This window comes from Oreochromis niloticus, linkage group LG15 (genome assembly GCF_001858045.2).
Source record: "Oreochromis niloticus isolate F11D_XX linkage group LG15, O_niloticus_UMD_NMBU, whole genome shotgun sequence".
Lineage (NCBI taxonomy): Eukaryota > Metazoa > Chordata > Actinopteri > Cichliformes > Cichlidae > Oreochromis > Oreochromis niloticus.
In genome coordinates, this window is record NC_031980.2 from 8120276 (window position 1) to 8142733 (window position 22458).

General features: G+C 39.8%; 2 protein-coding genes across 3 annotated transcripts; one reads left to right on the forward strand and one right to left on the reverse strand.

Annotated features, from left to right (window-relative positions):
• The first annotated feature begins 1846 nt into the window (after positions 1 to 1846).
• Positions 1847 to 12267, forward strand: slc2a12 (solute carrier family 2 member 12). The gene is made up of 6 exons (XM_003440723.3): positions 1847 to 1980; positions 2760 to 2877; positions 6690 to 7985; positions 8557 to 8679; positions 10534 to 10666; positions 10764 to 12267. Exons 2-6 carry the CDS (start codon positions 2781 to 2783, stop codon positions 10861 to 10863), a joined length of 1749 nt encoding a protein of 582 aa, XP_003440771.2. The 5' UTR covers positions 1847 to 1980; positions 2760 to 2780; the 3' UTR covers positions 10864 to 12267.
• tbpl1 (TBP-like 1) lies at positions 11973 to 17300 on the reverse strand. 2 transcript variants are annotated; one of them, XM_003440722.5, is made up of 8 exons: positions 17204 to 17300; positions 16503 to 16602; positions 16001 to 16246; positions 15821 to 15903; positions 14651 to 14714; positions 14237 to 14340; positions 13618 to 13712; positions 11973 to 13221 (listed from the first exon to the last, which is right to left on the reverse strand). In XM_003440722.5, the coding sequence occupies exons 3-8, from the start codon at positions 16133 to 16135 to the stop codon at positions 13139 to 13141; spliced, it is 564 nt and encodes a 187-aa protein (XP_003440770.1). In that variant the 5' UTR covers positions 16136 to 16246; positions 16503 to 16602; positions 17204 to 17300; the 3' UTR covers positions 11973 to 13138. The 2 variants fall into 2 exon arrangements, with proteins under 2 accessions (XP_003440770.1, XP_005449622.1); XM_005449565.4 differs by having other exon boundaries at positions 17132 to 17234.
• Positions 17301 to 22458: the final 5158 nt, after the last annotated feature.

Below are 22458 nucleotides of genomic sequence, written 5' to 3' on the forward strand. Positions count from 1 at the left end.
GGTTGTTTTTGTTGTAATTATGTATTTTCCCATGCAAGAACTTGTCGTTTCCAAAATCTCCGTTTTTGATAAAGGCATACTGCTGTAGTAAATCAAAGAAATCTGCTAGTATGAATCTTTAGGTTTGAATTATAAGAATAAAATATGTAAATGTGTAATTGCCTTTACTGTCTTGCAGTCTTAAAACAGAAAGTATCTGTTAATTCACTGAAAAAACATACAATTCTATAGTCAATAGTGAAAAAACAGGAACCTCTCTGTCATTTAATTGTTTATCTGTTAGTAAATTACTTTAATGTAATGGTACGGTGGCCCTGAGAGGTCAAAAGGACTGCACCAGCAACTAGAAAAAAATGTGGAAAAGCAGGGAGGCCCAAAATGCCACCAAAGCTAAAGAAAAATAATAATGACAAAATAAAACAGAAGAGAGACATTAAACATGAAGTAACAGCTGCGGAAATGGCAGCCTAACATTAAACAGCTACTAGCAAACATGTATTTGCAGTATTATATGAATCCTGTGATTAAAAAACACATTCCTTGTTTTTTCTTTTGTCCCTGATAACATCCTAGTTCTTACAAGCATGCCACAGTCCTTTTGACCTCACAGGGCCACCCTAGAATGGCAGTCTTTAGGTGTGAATAAGTCACGAGCCAGAAATTCCAAGTTTTTATGTGGAATGTCTCTCGACTCTTTCGAAGCAGACAGACATACCTCAAGTTACCAATACAAGAGGACAGTACAGAACACAAACAACAGCAAACCTGTAAACTTTTACTCTGTAATGCCACTGTTGTGCATTCTTGACTCCCTAAAATAAGGCATACACAGAAACACTGATCAGGCTCTATCCTTGAATCTGTCTAAAGTGCAAAAAAAAGGGGGGGGGACGTATTATGCGTATTATACCTTTCCAAGAACCAAAACAGATCCTGTTTTTTCTTGTTCATTTCTGGAAAGCACTAAGTGGGGAGTGACAATTCTGAGGTATCTGGAATGTAGCATGTAAAAGTACAAAAACATATGCTGTCCATCATATTTTCCAAAGCCACCCCTTGGGCCGGATTGCAGTCTTCGCAAGGCTGCTTCTGGTTCCCGGGCCATATATTTGACATTCCGGGGTTACATGATCAGATAACTGGTTAAATTACGCACCTCGGGAAATGAGACGGTACATTCTTTTCTATCTATTTATAAGAAATATTCCCCTTTTCAATAGACGTTATGACAAGTCCAGTATTTGCTGACTCAAATATTGTCATGGGTTATGAGCGCAGGCATGTGTGCACACCTTTGGCAAACTTCTAAGAGGATCAGATGACGGTGTTTTAAACAAGGTCAAACTGGATCATATAGGTCGGAACATCTAAATACATATCAGTGAAAGTAGGCCAAGCACAAACAGAGCTCCCCAGGCATGTTAGGCCACATTCTGTCATCTGTGAAGTAAGAGCGGCAGGTGTGACTGAAGCAGTCGAAGAAAAAGGGCATGGGAAACTCAGTAAACAGCAGGTGGCCGGGCTGCTTGTTGTCACATGCGTCCAGTGCCTTTATGAGTGACTGAGCATTATTGATACAGGTGCATTTTTTTTATAGCCTGCTTTATAGTAGAAATCACAGCTGAAATCACTACATCATATTTATCTGTGATTACAGCTGGAAGTCATATCAAAGAAAGATCAGAAACTCGGGTGTGCATTATTCATTAGGAGGGGCACATGGAGATACACTTTGGCCCAATAAGAGGTCACGATAGGAGGTCCAAGGCTAAGGAGACTTTTCTATTGGTAGTGCCGGGAATATGTGGGCGGGGTTAAGCAAATACTTGAACAAAAACATGCCGAGTGTGTGCAGTAACACGAGCGAAAGAGGAGTCGGGGCACACTGGAAGTGTGAGCGGCGAAGCTGTGGACACGAGAACGAATGGACTGACAGACTCGGGCATAGGCCAACAGCAGAAACAAAGCCTGTGGCGCCAGGTAGGAAGAATGTCACTGCACTCGGCTGTCATTACAACCTAAATGTGTGCTCAAAGAAACTTTTAGGTAGCAAAAACGGTTTGTTTGCACGTAAACACGCCCGTATTTGAGCGCCGTGGGCTTTTGCACTAAAGACGTCTGTGATTCCTGGTGCTCAGTGCTGTCTAGCCTCTACAGAAGTGCACTGCAAGGGTTTAGCTCAACTCTTATATATGAAAGAAGCAGAAAAACACGCGGTCGTGGACTTTGTCTGTAGTGTCACTAATTATAACAGTGATCTGTTGCAACGTTGAAGTAGCATTGATCACATTGCAGTATCTGGTCACAGGTAAAGGAGAGAGCACAGTTTCTATAGCCATTTCCAGAGCTTTTGAAAAAACACGTGCAACACTTGCAGCTTTAAACAAATATATGCCACACAGTCGTCAGCCCTTTTCTTACAGATCCAGCTGCAGCTGTCCGTGGTGAGCTTCACACAGCTGGTATGTATGACAGGGCTTTCATATGGAAACCTGCGTGTGCCCAGCCAGAGCCACAAAGAGGCATCAGCTGATTCGGGACTCGGGATGCTGTTTGATGATTAGTTATGTTTCGTTTTCTGTCTGGATCAGTTCATGTTACTATATAATAGATATTTTATAATGATGCCTGGGATGTTGATGTCAATTAGAGTATCATGTATCTGTCCTTGTGCAACGTGAGTAATATCTGCTGTATTTTTTCTTGCCTTTGCACAATGATTTGTTTGTTTAAATACGCTGGTTTGTACTTGTTTTTAGGTCTATTGTTAGTGGCGGTTAATGATGGAGTCCAGCAGCGAAACCAAGAGGATGACCTCTTACCTCCCAAGCAACCCCTCAGCTGAGAACCAAAAACTGACCTCACCCAGAGAACCAGGTATGAACAGCCACCGATGTTGTCTTTTGTGAGGTTTAAAAGTGTGCATGTGCGTGTTCCGTTTAGAGCTGATATGTTGCGTCATTTAAAAGTCTAAATAGGGTTTTAAAAAAAGGGATTCTCTGCTGAACATTGCTAAACATTTAAATCCCTAAGAATGCATATAGTGAAAGTGTTGGCTGTCCCTTAGATAAAGAAGATGTAGATGATTGCTCAAGGAATCATGTCTAGTTGTGGAACTGAGATGTAATAATTTGGCTCAATATCTGGAAAACTCTGCAAACCTGCTTCTTAGAATGGATACATGAATCTTATGATTATTAAGCTGAAGCAAAACAAAGGCATTTGCTGCATGAGCAACTTCTTCACATTAGCTGTTTCTCAAACACTCATTTATGATTAAGCCAAAACATGTTTATGACAGCTTTTTATGCTTGAGTCCTCGTCATGCTGACCTTGGTTGCACAATAGCAAAAACGTTGCACAGACTCTTCAAAAGTATCCATCCATGATGTTAAAAACATAACCCAGTCAGCTTCATATGTGACTAAACTACATGTTAGAAATATTAGTGACTAAACTGAGATATATTGATTCTACAAGTAATAATTAGCATCGATCAGGAGCTAGGTTTAGCTCAGCATCCAGATAACTCAACAAACCCGCTTCTTAGAATAGTTTAATGAATTGCAGGAATGAGGAGCTGAGCTTTTCGAACAGTGATTTGTGGTTAAGCCAAAAGGTGCTGATGTCTGATTTCTTGTGTCTCAGTCACGATGTACTTATGTGCCAAAAATGTGACACAGATTCTTCACATAATGCCCACCCACTGTTTGGAAAAACATCAGTCACCTTGCTATTTGCCTTAACTACATGTTGGAAAGAGTACATTTTATGATAATCAGATACTTATCGTGCTGAATACAGAAGTCAGGCTAACTGGCTGTGTAAATAGTGGGGTTGTTTTCTCTGAGGTAAATAGTGTACATTACATCCATGTGTGTCTTAAAATCTGCTTGTGTGTACTATTTTAATCCTCCAGTTTTTAATCAGCAAAACTGTGCAAAATAGTACCGCAGATACTGAAGTGTGGTACTGCCAGGCTTGCACTTGACCTGGATGCAGAAACAAACACTTTGCTTTCACTGCACTGGCTCTGCTGTACATGGACTTCATTGGTAGTCAGATAAGGACAGCTAACAGGTCACGGTAGGCCAAAAAACATTTCCCAGTGGTGGACCCTCCAGCCACAGTAAACGTCTGTTTGTGTGTCTAAGGTAGGCCAGCACATGGTTGGAAATAAATGTTTCAAACAGTGTGTGAGAATGTCACAGCTTACAAATTAAAAAAAAGTGGGGCTGTTTTCCAGAACAGTACAGCAAGTGCGCCACTGTGAATTTTGAGTTAAGGTATCACAGGCTGTGACATGCTAACAAATGACATAAAATCCTATTATTAGACAGCCATTTAATGGAAATGACTGATATGGGGCTGAGTGCTGGGGTTATGGGGGGTTGCAGCTGAACTGTCAAAGCAAACTTAAGCATTAAATAGTTTGCAGCTGTGTCAGATTTCCTTGAATCGTGTGTAATAAAATCATATGTAATCATAATAAAAGCTCTCACTAACGTGGTTCTTAGATACACATTTATGTTTATAGCTTTAGAAGGTACAGTTAATAACAGGTGCAGGGATATTATCACCTAATGTGTTATAACTAATGATGCATTATGTAAGATAATGCTAAGGTCATCTTCTTCCCCTTTCATCTGTAACAATAATCTATTAGTCAACGTGAAGCACTCCTAGCACATGTTCACAAACACACAGGCTTACCAGATTGCTTCATTCTTCTTCTGATCCTTGACCACTAATTCCACACAGTCAGCACTAATAAAGTGACTTCATGGTCGGGTGAACCTTCTGAGGACTCTTCGTAAACCCTGACTTGATTGAATATTTGTTACTTAAGAGTTTTTTTTGTTGTGGAAGGTGAACGGACACAGTACCGCATTAGCTTACGCAATATCATCTACTGCCCCTCCACACTCTGTTTACCAAGTGCTTAATCCTGCATATGAGCTTGACAAGTCATAAACAAGAACATATTACAACACTCTGATTCTGATCCATACAAGTTTTTTGTATTGCTGTTTAAACGTGAGGCACAACAAAGCAGTATTAAGAACATGGTATCCATTCTCGAATAAAGTTATTTTTTACATTTAAAATGTTTAACTATTTATTAGTTTGCAAGTAAACCTTTTTCAAATCAAACATGTCTAGGACATACTAGTTCAAGATGTTAATATTTCCTAGTAGTCTTTGTAATTGGACATAACCACCAAATAAAAAGGACAAGCGGTAGCTGCTTAAGGAATAGTACCAAGTATACATAAAATTCTCATGAGGTTTTGTTAAAGATAGTCTTTTTTTAATCTGTTTAATAGAAAAAAAGAATATTGTACTCACTAACATACATAGGTAAGTGTATAATCATGTCTCCTAATTATGTATAAATTATAAATTGATACATTCGCAAAAACTTAGAATTAATACATTAAAAATACAAAGAAACAGATGTCGGTTTGTGGAAGCAGCCATGTCATTCCACCACACTAAATACAGTGGTCGTCCCTTCTAATTGTGCTTAGGCAGGACAGCCTAACACGATTACACCTCCGTCTCTAACAACAACTGATGGATATAAGCTAGCATTAGTATCTCACATTCCCTCTGACAAACAGTTTGATTACATTCACACATTGTATGAGAGTTTATTTGCTAAGTGTCCGAATCCAACAATGTTACATTCACACTCACTACAACTGAAGTCAGTCAGAGACATTTTTCCTGTTGTGGCCACCATAGCAAGGATCGTGGACTTGAATTGGGAGGGATAGGAAAACATTTCAGTTGATTGCAGTCTACAGTCTACAGACATCTAGTGATAAAATTTTACACACTGTAACTTTAATAAATTAAGCCACAGCACTGTGTGCTTACATAAGAAAACAGTAGATGTTATCAGATCACCTTAAGTGAGTTTTTAATCCTTTGAGTTACTTAATTGTAGTCAATAGCTATTTAAAAACTTTTAATCTTATCCGGTCTACAGGCAGATACGCGTTTTCTGGAAGCTGTTTTAGGAATTGGGTAACATGTTGTAAAAGCATTTTACCTGGGGCAGAGTCCGTTTTGTGGCCAATCAAATAAGGTTCAACCTGTTCCTCCATTCTAAACTAAATGGCTGTTTCTGGCGATGACATGGGGGTGCAGTGATTAGCACCTGTACAGGAAACATCTGGCTTTGTATGTTGAAACTCCAAAGTGATGTGTGTCTGACTGTAGGTGTGAGTGTAAATGACTGTTTGTTAGCCTTGTGATGGATCCCACCTACCCTGAACAGGGATGATGTTGGGACACGTTACCAAGGCCAAAAAAGGCATTGTGACTTCATTCTTACATGCCATTTTCCCTGTTGAGCAGCATTGACTTGAGCCAGTCCAAATGTGGAACTTTCTCACAGAATGTGGGACAGGGGGACCTGGATACTCTAGACGCACCTCTTTCCTTATTAGCCCACAACCCTTTCTCTGTATTTGTCTGTATTACTGATAATGTTCGAAAAACACAATGCAGTAAAACTAGGCCCACTTGCTGGGTTAACCTACAATCTTGGTCTTGTTTTTTTGGGACAAAAAGTGAAGCTAGGAGATTGGAAACTTGCACTTGGAGTTTAATTCAGTATAGCTGTCATCTTAAGATACATTCTCTCACTGTGTTCTCTGTATTTCTGTCCTTTTCTGCAGGCTGCAGCTGGCTGGTGGTGGTTGCAGCCATAGCGGCCTCTCTGAGCGGCCTGATGTTGGGCTACGAAATGGGCCTGACCTCTGGTGTCCTGCTGCAGCTGCGGGGCCTCCTCTCTCTCTCCTGCAGGGAACAGGAACTGCTGGTCAGCTCCCACCTGCTCGGTGCACTCCTCGTCTGCCTGGCCGGAGGAACATTTTTAGATCGCTACGGCCGACGCTGCTCTTTGCTCCTGAGTGCTGTTCTAGTAGTTGGCGGCACCGTTGTGCTCATCGCTGTGGCTTCTTTTGTTGCACTGACACTTGGCCGTGTAATTGTGGGCATGGGAACATCTCTTTCAGGGACAGCAGCTTGTTTGTACATTGCAGAGATCTCACCGAGGGAGAGGAGGGGTCTGCTGGTGACGCTGTACGAGTTGATGTTGGTTGTCGGTGTAATGCTGGGATTCGGTTGTAGTTACGCCTTTGCTACCGTACCTCATGGCTGGGTCTATACATTTGGACTAGTAATTCCTCCAGCACTCCTGCAAATAGGTGCGCTCATATTCCTCCCACCCAGTCCACGCTTCCTCGTTGCTCAGGGCAAAGTGGAGCGGGCGAAAAAAGTGCTGGCCAGAATGAGAGGCGCAAGTAAGGAGCGTGTGGAAGTGGAGCTCAGGGATATCCAGGTTGGACTGAAAGAAGAATCAGAGCATAGCTTCTTGGAGCTCTTCAGTGCCAAAGCTAACCTGCGTTCACGGCTCCTAATAGGTGTGGCCTTAGTCTTCCTCCAGCAGGCTACTGGACAGCCCAACATTCTTTCCTATGCTTCACCACTTCTCCGCAGCGTTGGCTTCAACAGTGATGCTGCAGCAACCCTGGCCTCCACGGGGTTCGGAGTCGTAAAAGTAGTCGGTACCATCCCTGCCGTGTTGCTGGTCGACCGTTTGGGACCCAAGAGCTTTTTGTGTGTGGGTGCTGTCGCTATGGGATTGTCGCTGGCTGCCCTCGGTACATTGACTCTACAAAGTCACACTCACCTCACAAGCCTGTGCAATAGCCAAAGCCCTCTAAACAATACTTATATGCCATGGGATTTAAACGAAACCTTCACAGACTTTGAGAATAGTGGCACTTTGTCTACCCACCTCGAAAACCAGTGGAACAGTGAACAGGTGGAGGGGCTCAAAACAGAGAATGATGCAGTGTGGGAATCAGTAGGAGGAAGGACTCATGTTGAAGTTTCTTCCTCACTGAAGTGGGCGTCATTGATCAGCCTGCTGATGTATGTGGCAGCCTTCTCAATTAGTCTTGGACCAAGTAAGTACCCGTACATTATGGTTCACATACACATGCAGTGTCTCTGTATTTATCTAGAGACTGGACATATAAGATGGACATTGCGTCTGAGTCTGAAAAGTGAAGCTAACTCATTTGCCTCAAGCATGCATTTTTTCTAACGGCCAGCAGGGGAGGACTTCTGTGGTTGCAAAAACCACTTCCTGTTATGTAGAAGTGTATGGAAAGTTAATCCAATGTTTTCGGCATTAGTAAAAACACATTCCTGGGCTCAAGTCAAGTTTTTACTCTTATTACAGTTTGAATTAATGAATGATCATGACATCTGGTTTCAAAAATCTGAGATGGAAAGCAAATATAGTCAGTTTATGGTAAGACAGTGAGAGTTCATTAACTCTCATTAACCTTAAATGGTTAAGGGAATGGTTATATACAGTCTTCCATGTGTGAGCATTTTGCTACACTTATATTTTTTGGCATCCAGCAGCAGGTCATTCCTTCTCAGTGTTAATCCTTGTAGTGCTATATAAATAAAACGAGTTAGACTGAATTTCTTATACCCCTCTTTTTTTTGTCTTTTATCTCTTTTTAGTGGTGTACGTCGTTCTCAGTGAGATCTTTCCGATGGGAGTCAGAGGTAGAGCTGTATCGGTGGTGTCAGCTGTAAACTGGGCCACAAATCTGCTGATCTCCATGACCTTCCTCACCATCACGGGTGAGTACTCTATTACTTATAATTTACAAGTCTCTGCCACCTACAATGCCGCATTGAGATCCTTTCCCTGGTGCCTCAACCCCCACTCACATCTTACATCAGGTGATCTCATTGGGTCTCACAATGGTTTCACCTAAAACCTCTGGTGATAATGAGCCACACCTTTTTTCATACCTTGCCTCATGTGGTGAGACACATGATCAATCAACAAACCCAACAGAAATTTCTAGCTGGGTTTAAATACCTGGGACTCTCAACCATTTGGTTTTAGAACTGAACAGGTTTCTTGGATGAGAAGTGAAACATCTTTAAGAAACTTAAAGACTTGAACTTAAAGTCTAATGGCTTTCCTTTCCAAGCTCCTTAGACTACCATGGCCTGAACGACTGAGAGCCTACACTAACATGTATTTGCATCAGACATGTTTAAACTAGTGCAAGAATTCACAGAAACTCTGTGTAGATTAACGCAGAGTTTCTGTTTGACAAGTGATAATCATATTAATTTTAATAATTAATTAATTTTACTATCCTCCAACAGAACTGCCAAGGTCAAGCCCAAGACCACACCTAATCCAATTAGTCAGTGTTCACATTTTGGCATCTCTTTATTTTAGCACCTGGTTGGCATTGTTTGCCAAACATTTGCCTATATAGTGGACCTAAACTAGGTTATGTAGCTATATTTTAAATATTCCTGTATTAGTAACATGTAAAAATAAAAATACATAGTCATCATACAGAAAGAGGCAGGGTAAACTCTAGACAAATTCTCATTATATCAGAAAACAGACAAACCCACACTTTTATATTCATACTTGTGACTTTAAATCGTTAATCTTGTGGAAAGAGACAGAAGCATCCAGAAGTTTTTAAATGAGAAAACTTACTATGAGCGTAACCAGTGCATTGCTGTGTTGCCCAAATGTAAAAAATGAGAAAAGTTCAAAGCAATTGCAGACTTGTTGCTCTAGTTTCCTAATATGCCAAATGTTTGTGTGGTTTTTTTTTTTATGATTGACAAGTCTGCACTGCAGGAAGCTAGTTTAGCTCCTGTTTTTTTTTTTTACTTTTTAGTCATACTGTTGTAACAATGCGGTATGTGTATTGGTTGACCTTATCTTTTCGAAATAAGCATAGCATAATTGAAATACTGCTCCCTGTCATGTCATGTAGGGTAGCTACACAAACAAAGCTCAAACCAGTCCTACCATTCATGCTAAAGGGCAAGTTCCAAACTCTAATTACTGCTGCAACTTGCAAATTATGACCCTTTTGTCTCCTTAAGTAAGTCAGTCTGTAAGTCTGGCAGGTAAATATTTAATTAAAAAAAGGGAAAACTCAGAGGTGTAGTAGCACTATTTAGTGTGTGAGAAGTAGTGTTGGTATGGTAACACAAACAGTCAAACATTTGTGTTTTATCAGCTTACTTACTGCGCTATACTGTTTGAGGATTTTTGTTTACATGTGGTTTGGCAATGGCAATATATTGTAATGCACTCGTATGACCTTACAGATTCCTGAACTCAAGGAGCAAATTTCAGTTTTTGCTTTTAATATGCTGCTGCCTGAACGTCATGGGCAATCATGCAACTTAATTGCTATCCCAGCTTTCATAGCAAGATGGTGGTGTATAGCTTGATGTGTTGTTGGTCTATTGAAGGAAAATGAACATACGTATAAAATTCATCAGTATCAACATTTGGCCTTTTTAAATTAAATTTGGAAGATTTGCAAATCATTTCTTATTTATTTTATATTTTTTTTACATAATGTCTCAATTTTTTGGGAAACAGGGTTGCTTATGCAGCAAGTATTGGATTATATTAACTGTTTCTTTTTTTTTTTTTTAAAGAAAACATTGGTGTGCCCAATGTTATGTTCCTGTACTCCACCATGAGCTTTGTTCTGCTGGTATTCGTCATCCTCTTTGTCCCTGACACCAAAGGTCGCACACTGGAGGAGATATCAAAAGAGCTGGCTAAGAAGTGAGTGGTAACATTCGACGTCTACGCCATCAACATCTAGTAAACTGGTTCGTGAAGCTGATTTTTACCTTCTGTTTCTCCACTCCCTGTTTAACAGGAAGACTTTTAAGGTGAGACTTTCCAGGCCGGTTCAACCTCAAGAGAGTCTGATCAGGGACAGCAAACCTACAGAGTCCAGCAAACATCTGACTACTTAAACACACCTCAACACAACAGCTGACCTGAGAGTCAAGAGCAACGATCAAGACAATATACAATCAAAAATATCCATATATCTCATCTACGTTGCTATATTGGCTGTAGTTACAGCTGGTTCTTGACGATGATGATGATGATGATGATGCACACATGTGACTCCATCATGGAGCCTTTGATTTTTTTAAATGAGCATAGCTAGTATTAGGTTCTAGTATTGTTATATTCAAGAAAAAGAAAATCTTTTTCTCAGATTTCCATCAGTTTTTACATTTTTTTTCTCAGTTTTGAGTAAAAAAAAATTAATCTAGTAAATCGGGCATTATACTCACTAAAATCAAACACTAATAGCCCAAACTGGTACTTGTTCTTTGTAGGAGGGCAAGCTCATTCCTAAGCACAGTTTCATTTTATTGGTGCCCTCTGTCATATTTAACGTGGTACACAAGGGTCAAACCAGTCATACCAGTTATGTTAGTGGATGTGTTCCAACCCACATGAAATATGGAAGGAACCCTTTGTCTCTTCATTTGCATTTTATGGGAACACACAGCTAGCTGCTGGCTGGCTACTGAATGTCTAAAAAGAATCAGAGAAGAAAAGCAACTCATGAGGTTCAGGAGCCATGTTTGGTATGAATTGTGATAAAGACTGTGATTTCTTCTTTTATTTTCTATTAGTATGATGCTGTAATGAGTTTAAGAATACAAATTCTATAGCGGATGCCCTATGCACGAGTAAAACATTTACATTTTATAACCTGTACTTTGACTTGCATCACCTTTTAAATGTTGCAACGTGTGTTTGCAAAGCCTGACATGGAAATCTCAGTCGTCAATGACAGTATAGAAGACATTCTAGGGGAAAAAAACAAATCAACTGGGAAGTGCCTTCTCCACATGTACTCGGGATATGGTCACACGCACAAAAACAATGTCGTGCAAAGGGGAGCAAACACACCACACAGTAGGCCAGTGGTAGCCTGTTCACTTTTATTTTTTTTTATACAAAATACAAAAATTCAAGTGCCACAAATTTTCAGTTGACACTAGTTCAAAAAGTACTCCATCATACACACATTTAAACAGCATGTCTAAGCTTTTAATCAACGTTTTTCCTATCAGATGCATTTATATACATACATACATACATGTTGCATTTATGCCTGTCCGAACACTCATGGTTGCCGCAAGAATTCACATGAATGTATTACGAAACCTTTTCGACAAGTGTTAGTGCTGCCATACAACTTTGTACGACTCCACAGAGTGGCTGCTTTTGTAATTATGAGTCAGTTACTTTTTCATGTTATGTTTTTGCTACTTTGTTTGTGTGTATACTGGCAATTGTGGACAGTGTTTTAACGATTGCTTAATCCTCTGCTAATAAAAATCTCCTCAATATTGTCTAACAAGTAGCTGTGTTCAATGAACAGCTTAACTCGTCACTTGAAGACTGAAAATATTCTTAACCTTTGAGAATTGTTCAACATGTCAAAACATTAAAATACATCAAGCATATTTGCAAAATGTTCTTAAAACTATTAAGAAACAACAAGAAATGAAATGTGCCTTATTGTGAACAAAAGGAAGTAAATCTGAGGTGTGTTTAAGTTGTAAGTGGATGTGTTTCTGCATATCGGCCTGCTCTTACATTGTGTACACTCATAATATTCCACTTCTCTGTCTGCTGTTTTTCTCCTTTAGCAATAACACGGGTAATACAGAGTACCTGTGCAAGACTTTTACAAACCTTGGACGGCGGTTTTTCCAAAGGAAGTGGAAAATGGGACGACTTCATATATATATATTTATAGATATATGTATAGTTTTAGAGTTGAGGCGTGTTGGTCTTAACATACATATTAGCAGTGGTTACCGCTAAATCTTAAATAGTTTTAAAATGGTCTTTAAGTGTCCATGCAGAGACATCCAAAAGCAAATAAGCTAGAGCAAATAATTTCCTGCCTCTTCACTGTCAGGTGAGGAGGATGAGTGTCTGCTGAAGGATATTAAGTTTGGAAGACATTTGCAGGTTTAGGCTGTTAAAATCACAAGATCCCAACAACTCCACAACAACGTTAAAATTTTGTAAAAAATAACGAGGACATTTTAGGACGTTACAAGTGTGATATCCCAAGCCCAGCCTATGAATGAGTTCAGACGCTTGTAGCTGTTGCCACATAGTGATGAAACCAAAGCAAGCAATTCCAAGGATAAGGTGCTTCTTCATCCGTTTTGAGTACTCAATTGCTCGAGTCCTTCATCTTGTATCGTTTCATTTGCAGAGGGGTTTCTGACACTCAAACAGTAGCGGGTAGACTTGCTCCACTGCTGTGGCCACGTTCTGGACATTTGGTCCTAAGCCATGCAGTGATGGTGTGAAAGCAGAAAAAGATCAGCAAAAATATATCAGGACAAAGAAAAACAACAGAACTGGAGTAGAAGCTTTACAAAAAAAAAAAAAAAAAAAAAAAAAAAAAAAAAAAAAAAAAAGAGCCCGCCTTGGGTTTCAACTTTAGCCTGATAAACAGCGCACCACACGAAAGGAAGCACAAAAAACAATTTCGCTCGAGTAAAATTCTTGAAGGAATTGGGTTATTTACAAACCGCTTTCCTCATTGAAACAAGCTATAAAATGCTTTCATTTTACATGACCTCAATCCCTTAAGCCAATGTGCCTTCTTAGCTGTACATAAAAATGGGTAAGATACTTAATGTGTCTGTGTGTGTTAAGCCTCGTAAGGAGTGAGATACCTGTAACTGTAAGGCTGCCAGTTGAGAACACTTGTATAGTCGCCTTTAGATTTTTGATCCTGTACGTAGCAGCTGGGTGGAGCTCAGGTTCATAACTGTAAATGGTAAAAGGTTTTTAGTACATGTGTACACATCGGAAAAAGTTATACCTACAGCTTTGTGAGTAACGGACACGATGCATGTTTAGATGCCAGCCTATATTCTGTCAGATAGCATGTACAACAATAATCCAAATCCAACAACTACAGTACACACACACACAGACTTCTTCAGCCTGCTTGCTCCACTGTAGTGTCAGATACTGCACTCAATGCGGTGAGGCTTGCTCTAACCACTAGAGGTCATCCTCCACTAGCAAACATTAAACTTTTATTCCCCGTTCACCTTGCACATTATCGCTGCTCATGTCAGGACTTAAAATCACAGTTGTCACTATTTTCTTTCAATATGGTATCACACCATGAAGCTAATGAACCAAAGAAAACAGCATAAAGCATAAGACTGTGGATAAACGTATGCTACAGCTTGATCAGGATAGTTATAATGATGATGACAATGATAGCTTTGATTTTAATTAATGTTGCAACAGTTGTGACTTAGCAGCATTGCACTGCATTACCTGGCAATGGGTCGGTTATTCTTCGTGAAGTCTATAAGATGGACTGCAAATGGCATGGAGCACACTGCCAGCACATTCACAACTTTGAAGGCTGAAAACCTCACCTGAACAGACAGCATAAACATACGAGACACAAAATACACATATTTATGAGTTTACACTTCTTTTTTTTTAGGTCCAATAATTAATGGAGAAATCCAGTTTAGGTTTTATGGCCTTAATGTAGATAACTGCAGTTTCAGGTAGTTAGAGCTTTGTGACATGATGCGTTATCCTGCTAGTAACAACCATCAGAAGATGGGGACACTGTGGTCTTAATAGCTGGGACAATACTCAGGTAGGTTATGGTGTTTAAACAAATAACAGATTGACTGTGTATTTCCATGCAAAACCAGCTGCTGTGATTATTCTTACCTTGAAGCCTAGTTTCTGCAGACAGCGTGCTAACCTGCGAGCACCGAGCTTCGCCTCATCCTCACTTAAAAAAAAAAGAGAAAAAGAATGGATAAATGGCAGCATAACTCAGTGAAATGAATGGCTTGGTATGCAAACCACAATCAGAAACTAGCATCTTTTTGATTAATTGAGTAATACTTACAATCAAAACCTCTCAACTGGGCAAATACAGATGAGGACAGAATTATTATTCCTGCACATTCTAGTTTTACTTGGGCTGCTTATATTATTTGACTTTGCACAGAGAAATAAAATTCTATCACGTGACGCACACTGCTCCGACGTGCTACGGTTATGAGCCGAGTTACGCCATGTCGCAAGTTTTTTGAGGTGCTTTTTTGATATTTAATGAATCGGATTACATTTTTTATTTCCCTCCGATATCCAATCCAGTAATTTATGTCGGATCGGTCCATCTCTAGTTTTAAGTATGTATAATCCTTCTCCAGGTTGTCCTTAGCATGCTTCAGTTTGCCCTAAGATGTCTCTCCTGCAGAAGTAGAGCTTTTCTTGGTCTGCATCCTAGCGAGCGTCTTCTTTGTTACCACAATTCTTGACTTGGCTAAGTCAGTCACTAGTGTCTTTGGAGTTGGTCTTTAGACACATCTCTCACGACTTTTCTTTCCAGAGTGTTTGCAATCTTTTGCTTCCTACCTTTGCCACACTTGTATAAGTACTCTGTGGCTCTCTTTGAATTTCTTGATGATGTCCCATGTGATAACTTTGTATATTCATTTCCTGCTTTGTGAGCATAAACAATTCTTTTGCTCAAGTCCAAACCGATTTCTTTTGAGTTTGGCGTGATGCTTTCTCAAGTGACAGCTCAAACCTTGTTGAAATTTCTAGACTGCTGATACATTGAAACATAGTTACACCAATTTAGTATTTAGTTTTCTCAGTACTTTTAAATTAAATCAAAACTTTTAAATTTCATTCGGGGGACTAGTAATTCAGTTCTCATATCTGTGAGAGAAATGCTAAGTGCATTAGTTGCACATGATGGGGGACGTAGCAGTACAGCCCCACAAATAAAGTAGCAAGACTTCTGAGGCCAAAAGAAGGAAATAATTTGACATTTCGTTAGGTATAGGTGTGTGTATGCATGTTGCATTATGAGTGTCAGTCTACCTTGTTGCTCCAGTGCAGATGATTTTCCCTGAAGACCAGATTGAAGCAGTTATCATAGGCTTACGAAGTTTCATCAGGACTTTCTGAGGACAAAAAAGAGAAGTCACAATTTCATGTCCTGGTTCTAACTGTTAACATGAACGCAGCATTCTCTAGTTTCACTAATAACAATACACTTACCCCTACTTCTGGCTTATAGATGACATTTGTTCCTTCTAAGGCGATGGTGCGGAGGTTGAGGTGACACCGGGTCCGAAAGGTTGCCACCACATTGGTGATAATAATATCAAGTGCCTCATCATTGCTTGAATCCATGGGGAAGTGTGTGGTGCAGCAAGAGGACCACAGAGGTTTTTCTTCTCACTTATTCATCAAAAATGTCACCCCTCACCATTATTGCACCGATGGGAAAGGAGACAAGATGAGCTAAAAACAAAACAAAACAAAAGAAAAACAAATGAAACCATTTTTCAAATATTTCTGATTTGATATTTTTACAAATTTCAAATCAGAAATATTTCAAGGGGCATTGCTCTACATCATGAATAAAAACATGTATTGCGGTGCCCGCTCTATATCAGAATTTTGCATATTTATTTTGTGTTTGCTGCATTCATGAGTCCACTTAGTATGTTAGTGTGAGTAAAAATGCTGTTAAAAAGCTAGGAAGATGGGTTATCACCTCAGTTGCACACCACCATCTGATTATCTCCTCTCCCGCAAGGTGTTCTCTTCCACTTGAAAGACTTTACTGTGTCTCAAAGCACGAATCACTCAGATATCTGCAAGAAAATATGAATTTGTCAAATATTATTCTTTTAGCTGAGCGTCCAGCTAATTTCCCGATGCACTGATACAGCCTAACACGTTAGCTACTTTCTACTGCTACTAATAACCAACAAAGTAACAGGAAAATATGACCCTCGACGTCAATAATTCGTTACTTATAGACACGTTTAATGTATAGACCGTTGCTTTGTATTATAAATTGCGTTATAGCTCATGCAACTGATAAGCTTGTTTGAGGAAATGTTGCTAGCTAATCGGCAACTAATTCAACATAACTACATGCACTGAGTCGGTGTTTGCGCTAATAACTGCACTAATATGGGATTGTAAGCAAAACAAAGAGGTAACGACATTTCGCGACTGCTCAGCTAGCTAATGTTGTGAAGAGGTCTGTCCGTTAGCTAGCAACAAAGAAGAGTACACAGGCAGCAATGAATGAAAAGTTGTCAGCTATGCTAACTAGCAGACTAGCTGTCTAAAGCAAGTTAATGGCTGGTGTTTGTATCGTAAGAATCCAGCTACCGCTTTCGCTTTTTCTGTGATGTTATTCCAAAACACAAATAAGGCGGACAATAGTAAAATTTGTGGACAAACCCTTTCCTCCGCACACAAACGAGCAGTAACAAACACGACACCTTCCGCTTCTGTCTTACAAAATAAAGCCGCTCCTAGTGGGCGCTAAATTAACGTCAACTTCCGGATAGAAATTTCAAAATAAGATAAGATAAGATAACCTTTATTAGTCCCACACGTGGGAAATTTGTTTTGTCACAGCAGGAAGTGGACAGTGCAAAAGTTATGAAGCAAAAATTAGAATAAAATAAAATAAGAATAAATACAGTACACACCTAATACAAAGCTTTGTGTGTTTGTGTGTGTGTGGGGGGGGCGGGGGGATAAGTCACACATCAATAAACTCTTTGTTCCTTAGAACTGAACAGAGACAAGGCAAAAATATTTGCTGTTGATCCAAACAGTCAGAGACAGAAACTTTTTCATGTTTATCATGAGCAAGTCAGGAACCTTGGCATGATTTTGGATGGCGATCTCAGCTTTGATGGTCATAATAATAAGGTCACCAGAACTGCATTCTGCCACTTAAAAATATATGAAAAATTAGAAAATTCTTACCTCAAACTGACTCTGAGAAAGTAGCCGATGCATTTATATCAAGCAGCTTAGACTACTGTAATGCTCTATGTGCAGTATTATCCAAATTATCAGTAGGATGACGTAAACTCATCTAGAATGTAGCAGCCAGTCCTGACATGCACATGGAAAGATTACACCAGTACTGGAGTCATTTTATTGGCTTCCAGTTTAATCCAGATTTACCACCAAAATCCTGCTATTAGTTCTTTAACCACTCAGTGACTTTAGCCCCCAGTACAAGTCTGACTTTCTCAGTGTCTATAACTCGATTAGACATCTCAGGTCACCATGGATGGAGGTCTTTTAAATTCCCAGAATTAGATCCAAGTGTGTTGAGGAGGCTTTTAGTTAGCGTGTTTGTTCTTTGATTTTGTGTCAGTTTGTTTGTTTGTTTTTACCTTGTATTCTATTTCTTTGTAAAGTTTTGTTTTGTTGTTTTTATTGCCTTATGATATTGTAGACCTACATGGGTTTTGTTATCAAAATCATGATCGTTACATGACCTTTTTCCCCTCTTTGAAAAGTTAAAGACAAGGTTGTTAGTACATCTACTGCTCCAGGTGACATGAATGTACTGAACCACTGAAAAAGCTTTAACAAAGCGCACTTTAACAGCACATGGAATCACAATCACCTACGAGTAATAAAGCATATCACAAATATTTAATATTTCATGACTGCCTACCCACCCTGCAATAAGCTGGTTATAAATGCATACTAGTGTACTGCCTATCCAGGCAGACTAACAATAAGATGTATGTTGGTTTAAAGCTGTTTTGCACCACCTTGTGGAAGGTTGGCTTTCATAAGAAGGAAAATGAGGCAAATTTAATCTTCTGCTGCTGTCATTACTCCTTGTAGTGTCATACGCCTGAGCTCAAAGCTTAATGCATTTTAGCTTATTGCTTTTCTGAAAGAAATCTGAGTATTCAAAAGTGTAAGAAAGGGTTAGTTGCTTATTCCATCAAGCCACATTCTGTGTTCACAAATTTGTCTTCCTAATCACACTCCTCTGCCAACATTACACTTAACAGGCTTATGTTGATCACCATTTCCAGACAACAGTGTGCAACCTTTGTCAGTTTTTATAATGTGTCGACATTTAAGACGTGCGGATTAGTGGCATCTCCGAGGATTGTGAGCAAATGTGGTCAGTAAACACTCCCCAGGGAATTCTGAACGGGATTACAAAAGCGGACTGAAGTTTGGAAAGTTTATGTTATCAATGAGAGCGTTTGCAGTCGCTCCTGTGACTCATGAATGAATGTAGTCAATGGATGCTTAGGTGCCTGCATGCTGTCGCATTCTGTGGGGACTTTGACCTTCAAGCAGACTGATAGCAGACTCTTTTTAATTTTTTTTTTTAATATTTTATAAACTTTGCACAATACTGCATAAATGTTAAACTGATAAGAACAACATATCATCTTTATGAGATAATGTTGCCTAAAGCAATCGCAGATTTCAAAGTTTCTGTGTGTACGTGTGTGCATGTGTGTTTGTTTGTGTGCTTTAATACCCATTGACTTATGACTTGCTTATGAACACGTGTGCATTGTGAGCCGTGGCCCAGCTTCTTCATCTTTGCTCGCTACAAACACTTCTCCTTCCTGGCTTGCTCCCAAACAAAACAGCAAAATATCTTCTTTATGATTCAGCCTTGTTGTTATTGTTCTTCCTCCCTAGTTACCAAATTGTGTCTTCCCCTCCTCTCATTTAATCATCCAAGTCTTCTCTCGGTGAAATATAGCCTTGTAATTCACATCCATCCCCGTATAAGAGGCTTGTTCAGATGTCCCAAGATGTTTACTATAAAGGTTCAGATTTAGAGCAGGTTAGGAAAGTCAGACCACTCGCATTGTTGTCGTGCATTCGCTTGTGTGTGTTGTGAGACAGCTGACGCAGGGCGCAGGAGTATGTTTACAATTTGTTGGGCTGCATATCACTGGGGCAGCCTCTTCCCAGGGGAACAATGCTCTTACTCTCATTAGGTCAGATGATACGGCATGTAAACGCACAGATGCAAGCACTTACGGTTTAAGAGATGCAAATATGTCTAAGAATAAATAGACGGTCCATCACTGAAACTGCTTTGTGTGTGCATGTCAAGGAGATAGTTACAAAGGGAAAGTGAAAGATAAATCTCTCTTTTTGTCTCTTTTTATTCCTGGGAATACATATGTTTGTATATATATATCTATATATCTATATCTATATCTATATCTATATCTATATATATATATATGTATATATATGCATAACCCTCCAAAAGCAAAAAGTAGTATAGCAGGGAAATAATTGTGGTCAAGCATTTATTATTTGGTGGAAAATATATTTCAGCTAACAAGGGTGAAGGTTGTTTGCGTATCCATAAATTCCCAAGCCCCAAGAGGTCTGTTTTCATCAGAATGCCCAGATGAGCTGGACAGTTTGGTATTCTTTCGACTCAGTCACAAAAATCTCCTGGAAACATCCCACCAAAAAGTCTCTTCCTGCCTTCTAACGTCTAACAAATTTCTTTGAAAAACTTGACTTCCTTACATTAGTGTCTTTTGCAGAGCGGGGGGGAGACCTCACTTTTCCCTGTAAACTGGGAGTGTTTGTTAGGACCCCGGAGTTCTGTTTATGTTGGGTGTGCATCACAGGCCCATTTCAAAAGGACTTAGAGAGCTTTTAAGAGTGTTTGCAGGAGTGTTGCACAACTGAGATCAGCATTGGTTTGATGGCTTTGTGTGGAATGTTTACAGTAAGAAAAAGGTCTAAGTGATAAGCGCAAGGGGAAGGAGATGCAACAACAGCAGCGCTTAAGTAACATGTGCGTAGGTGAATTTCCACTTTGACGCACGTATACTGTACCTCCGTGCCCGTGTACTGTATGTGTATGCTTGTGAGTAATTGTTTCTGTATGAGACAGAGATGAATAGTGTGCGAGTTCGCTCTGAAGAGGGAATCCAGTACTCTGGTAGTGCTGCTCTGGGGTCTCCCAGTGTAAACAGAGACGTGGGAACAACCAGGCCTGTTTATATCAGCTCCACTCTTTACTGGGACCAGTCAGCCAGGCATCAGGGGCACAGCCAACACACTGGTCTCAAGCGCATACACACTCACACAATTTATAGACGCCCTTATGTGAAATATTTGTATACAGGCTTGCGCGGAGAGAGATGTACACAATCCCTGACAAGCCCTAAATGCAGCAGGTGTTGTTGGAATCCATCATGTTTGATAAGTTTTGCATGATTTGAGGAAAATCCTTCCTAACTTAACTAACAACAGGAATGCAACAGTCGTTTTATTTGCTTTAAGGCTGATGTTTTCTACAGACACAATACTGCATCTTTTTATACTCTTCTATAGAGTTCATATAAGGAGGAGCTGATTTTAACACTAAACAGTTGCAAATGTGTCAGCGGACCCCAATTCTGCTCTCTGCTCAATAATTGAGGAGAACTGTAGAGCAGAACAGTCAGACAGAGCAAACTTTTACTGTCCATCAGACAGCAAAATAAATAAATAAATAAAAAGGTGGTGGGGGGGGGGAAAGATAAAAAGGGTATATATAAAGAAGTAAAAATCTTCTCTCCTCACAACTCCAGAGGACAGACAATCAGCCCAACACTCATCATGTCAGATTTACAGCTGTAACATTAACACACCTGCAAAAATGTTACAGAGTCAGCCATGTTTAGACTAGTTTGGGAAAGGATGACATTGCCATGAGCATTATCTGATGCAAGCCCACTCCTCAGAGAAAGCACCTGCTATTTTTGGATTAGAAGGGGAATAATGCTGCAGCTGGTTGGGGATGAAATCCAAGTTTCTCGAGTAAAAGAAGAAGTCAGGCACAGCAGTTTGACAGTTCTTGCCTTGCCCTTGTTTTCTAATCATTACCATGCAAATTGTGGTAATGATTTTTTTTCTTAACTGTTTATCCAACTTAGGTTTGCAGGAGGCCAAAGCCTGTACGGAAGCTGATTTATAGTAGAGCGAGATACGGAGAACACTTCAGACAGGTCATCCGCCCATCACAGCCTGCCTTCAGTGGTGCAACATGAGAAATCAAGCGTAGCGTTAGCTGGAAACCTAAGCTCAGCAGCAAATTGCAGCAGATCAGCTGATCTCAGCCCCAGCACGCATGAGCTGATGGCTCAGCTGGCACACATGTAAGTAACCAAGTAACACGTAAGTGACACTGTTTAAGCTGCCTGGAGTTGCTGTGCATCAACGACCTGTGCTCGCCTGTCTCTTCCTTTCATTTTGATGTCATTGATGTCTCTGTTCCCTGCTAGGGTCGTCCACTCTCCAGCTTTCAATAGATACTATTAGATGGGTACAGAAGCATGCTATTCTGGCATTATGTTTCCAAGTGAAATGCCAAAGGTTCTCCCCAGACAGACTGATACCTCCAAATGTCGATAACTTTAGATATAAACACCAACTTTCTTTTCATCTGCACATAAAATATTTTAAACATGTGTATAAGGGTTGAGTAATTAATTATGTGCAAAGTATGCCTAGCATTTTTTACAACAAACATCATGGACACTAATATGTTTACTAATTTCAGCTGCTCCTTATTCTCCTGACTCAATCTTTGAGGGATTTGTGTTTCCTCCCAGAATCAAACCAGGGATCTTTCACTTGTTAGGCATCAAACTGTGGAACCAGGCCTGTGTCATACATTTATATTTATGTGT

Excerpts from the sequence above, each read along its gene's own strand:
- slc2a12 (XM_003440723.3), top strand. The coding sequence starts at position 2,781 with ATGATGGAGTCCAGCAGCGAAACCAAGAGGATGACCTCTTACCTCCCA. Across the intron at positions 8,680-10,533 it reads GACCTTCCTCACCATCACGG|AAAACATTGGTGTGCCCAAT; the intron begins GTGAGTACTCTA and ends TTTTTTTTAAAG. Across the intron at positions 10,667-10,763 it reads TCAAAAGAGCTGGCTAAGAA|GAAGACTTTTAAGGTGAGAC; the intron begins GTGAGTGGTAAC and ends CCTGTTTAACAG.
- tbpl1 (XM_003440722.5), bottom strand. The coding sequence starts at position 16,135 with ATGGATTCAAGCAATGATGAGGCACTTGATATTATTATCACCAATGTG. Across the intron at positions 14,341-14,650 it reads TGCAGAAACTAGGCTTCAAG|GTGAGGTTTTCAGCCTTCAA; the intron begins GTAAGAATAATC and ends CTGTCTGTTCAG. Across the intron at positions 13,222-13,617 it reads TGGCAGCCTTACAGTTACAG|GACCAAATGTCCAGAACGTG; the intron begins GTATCTCACTCC and ends TGCATGGCTTAG.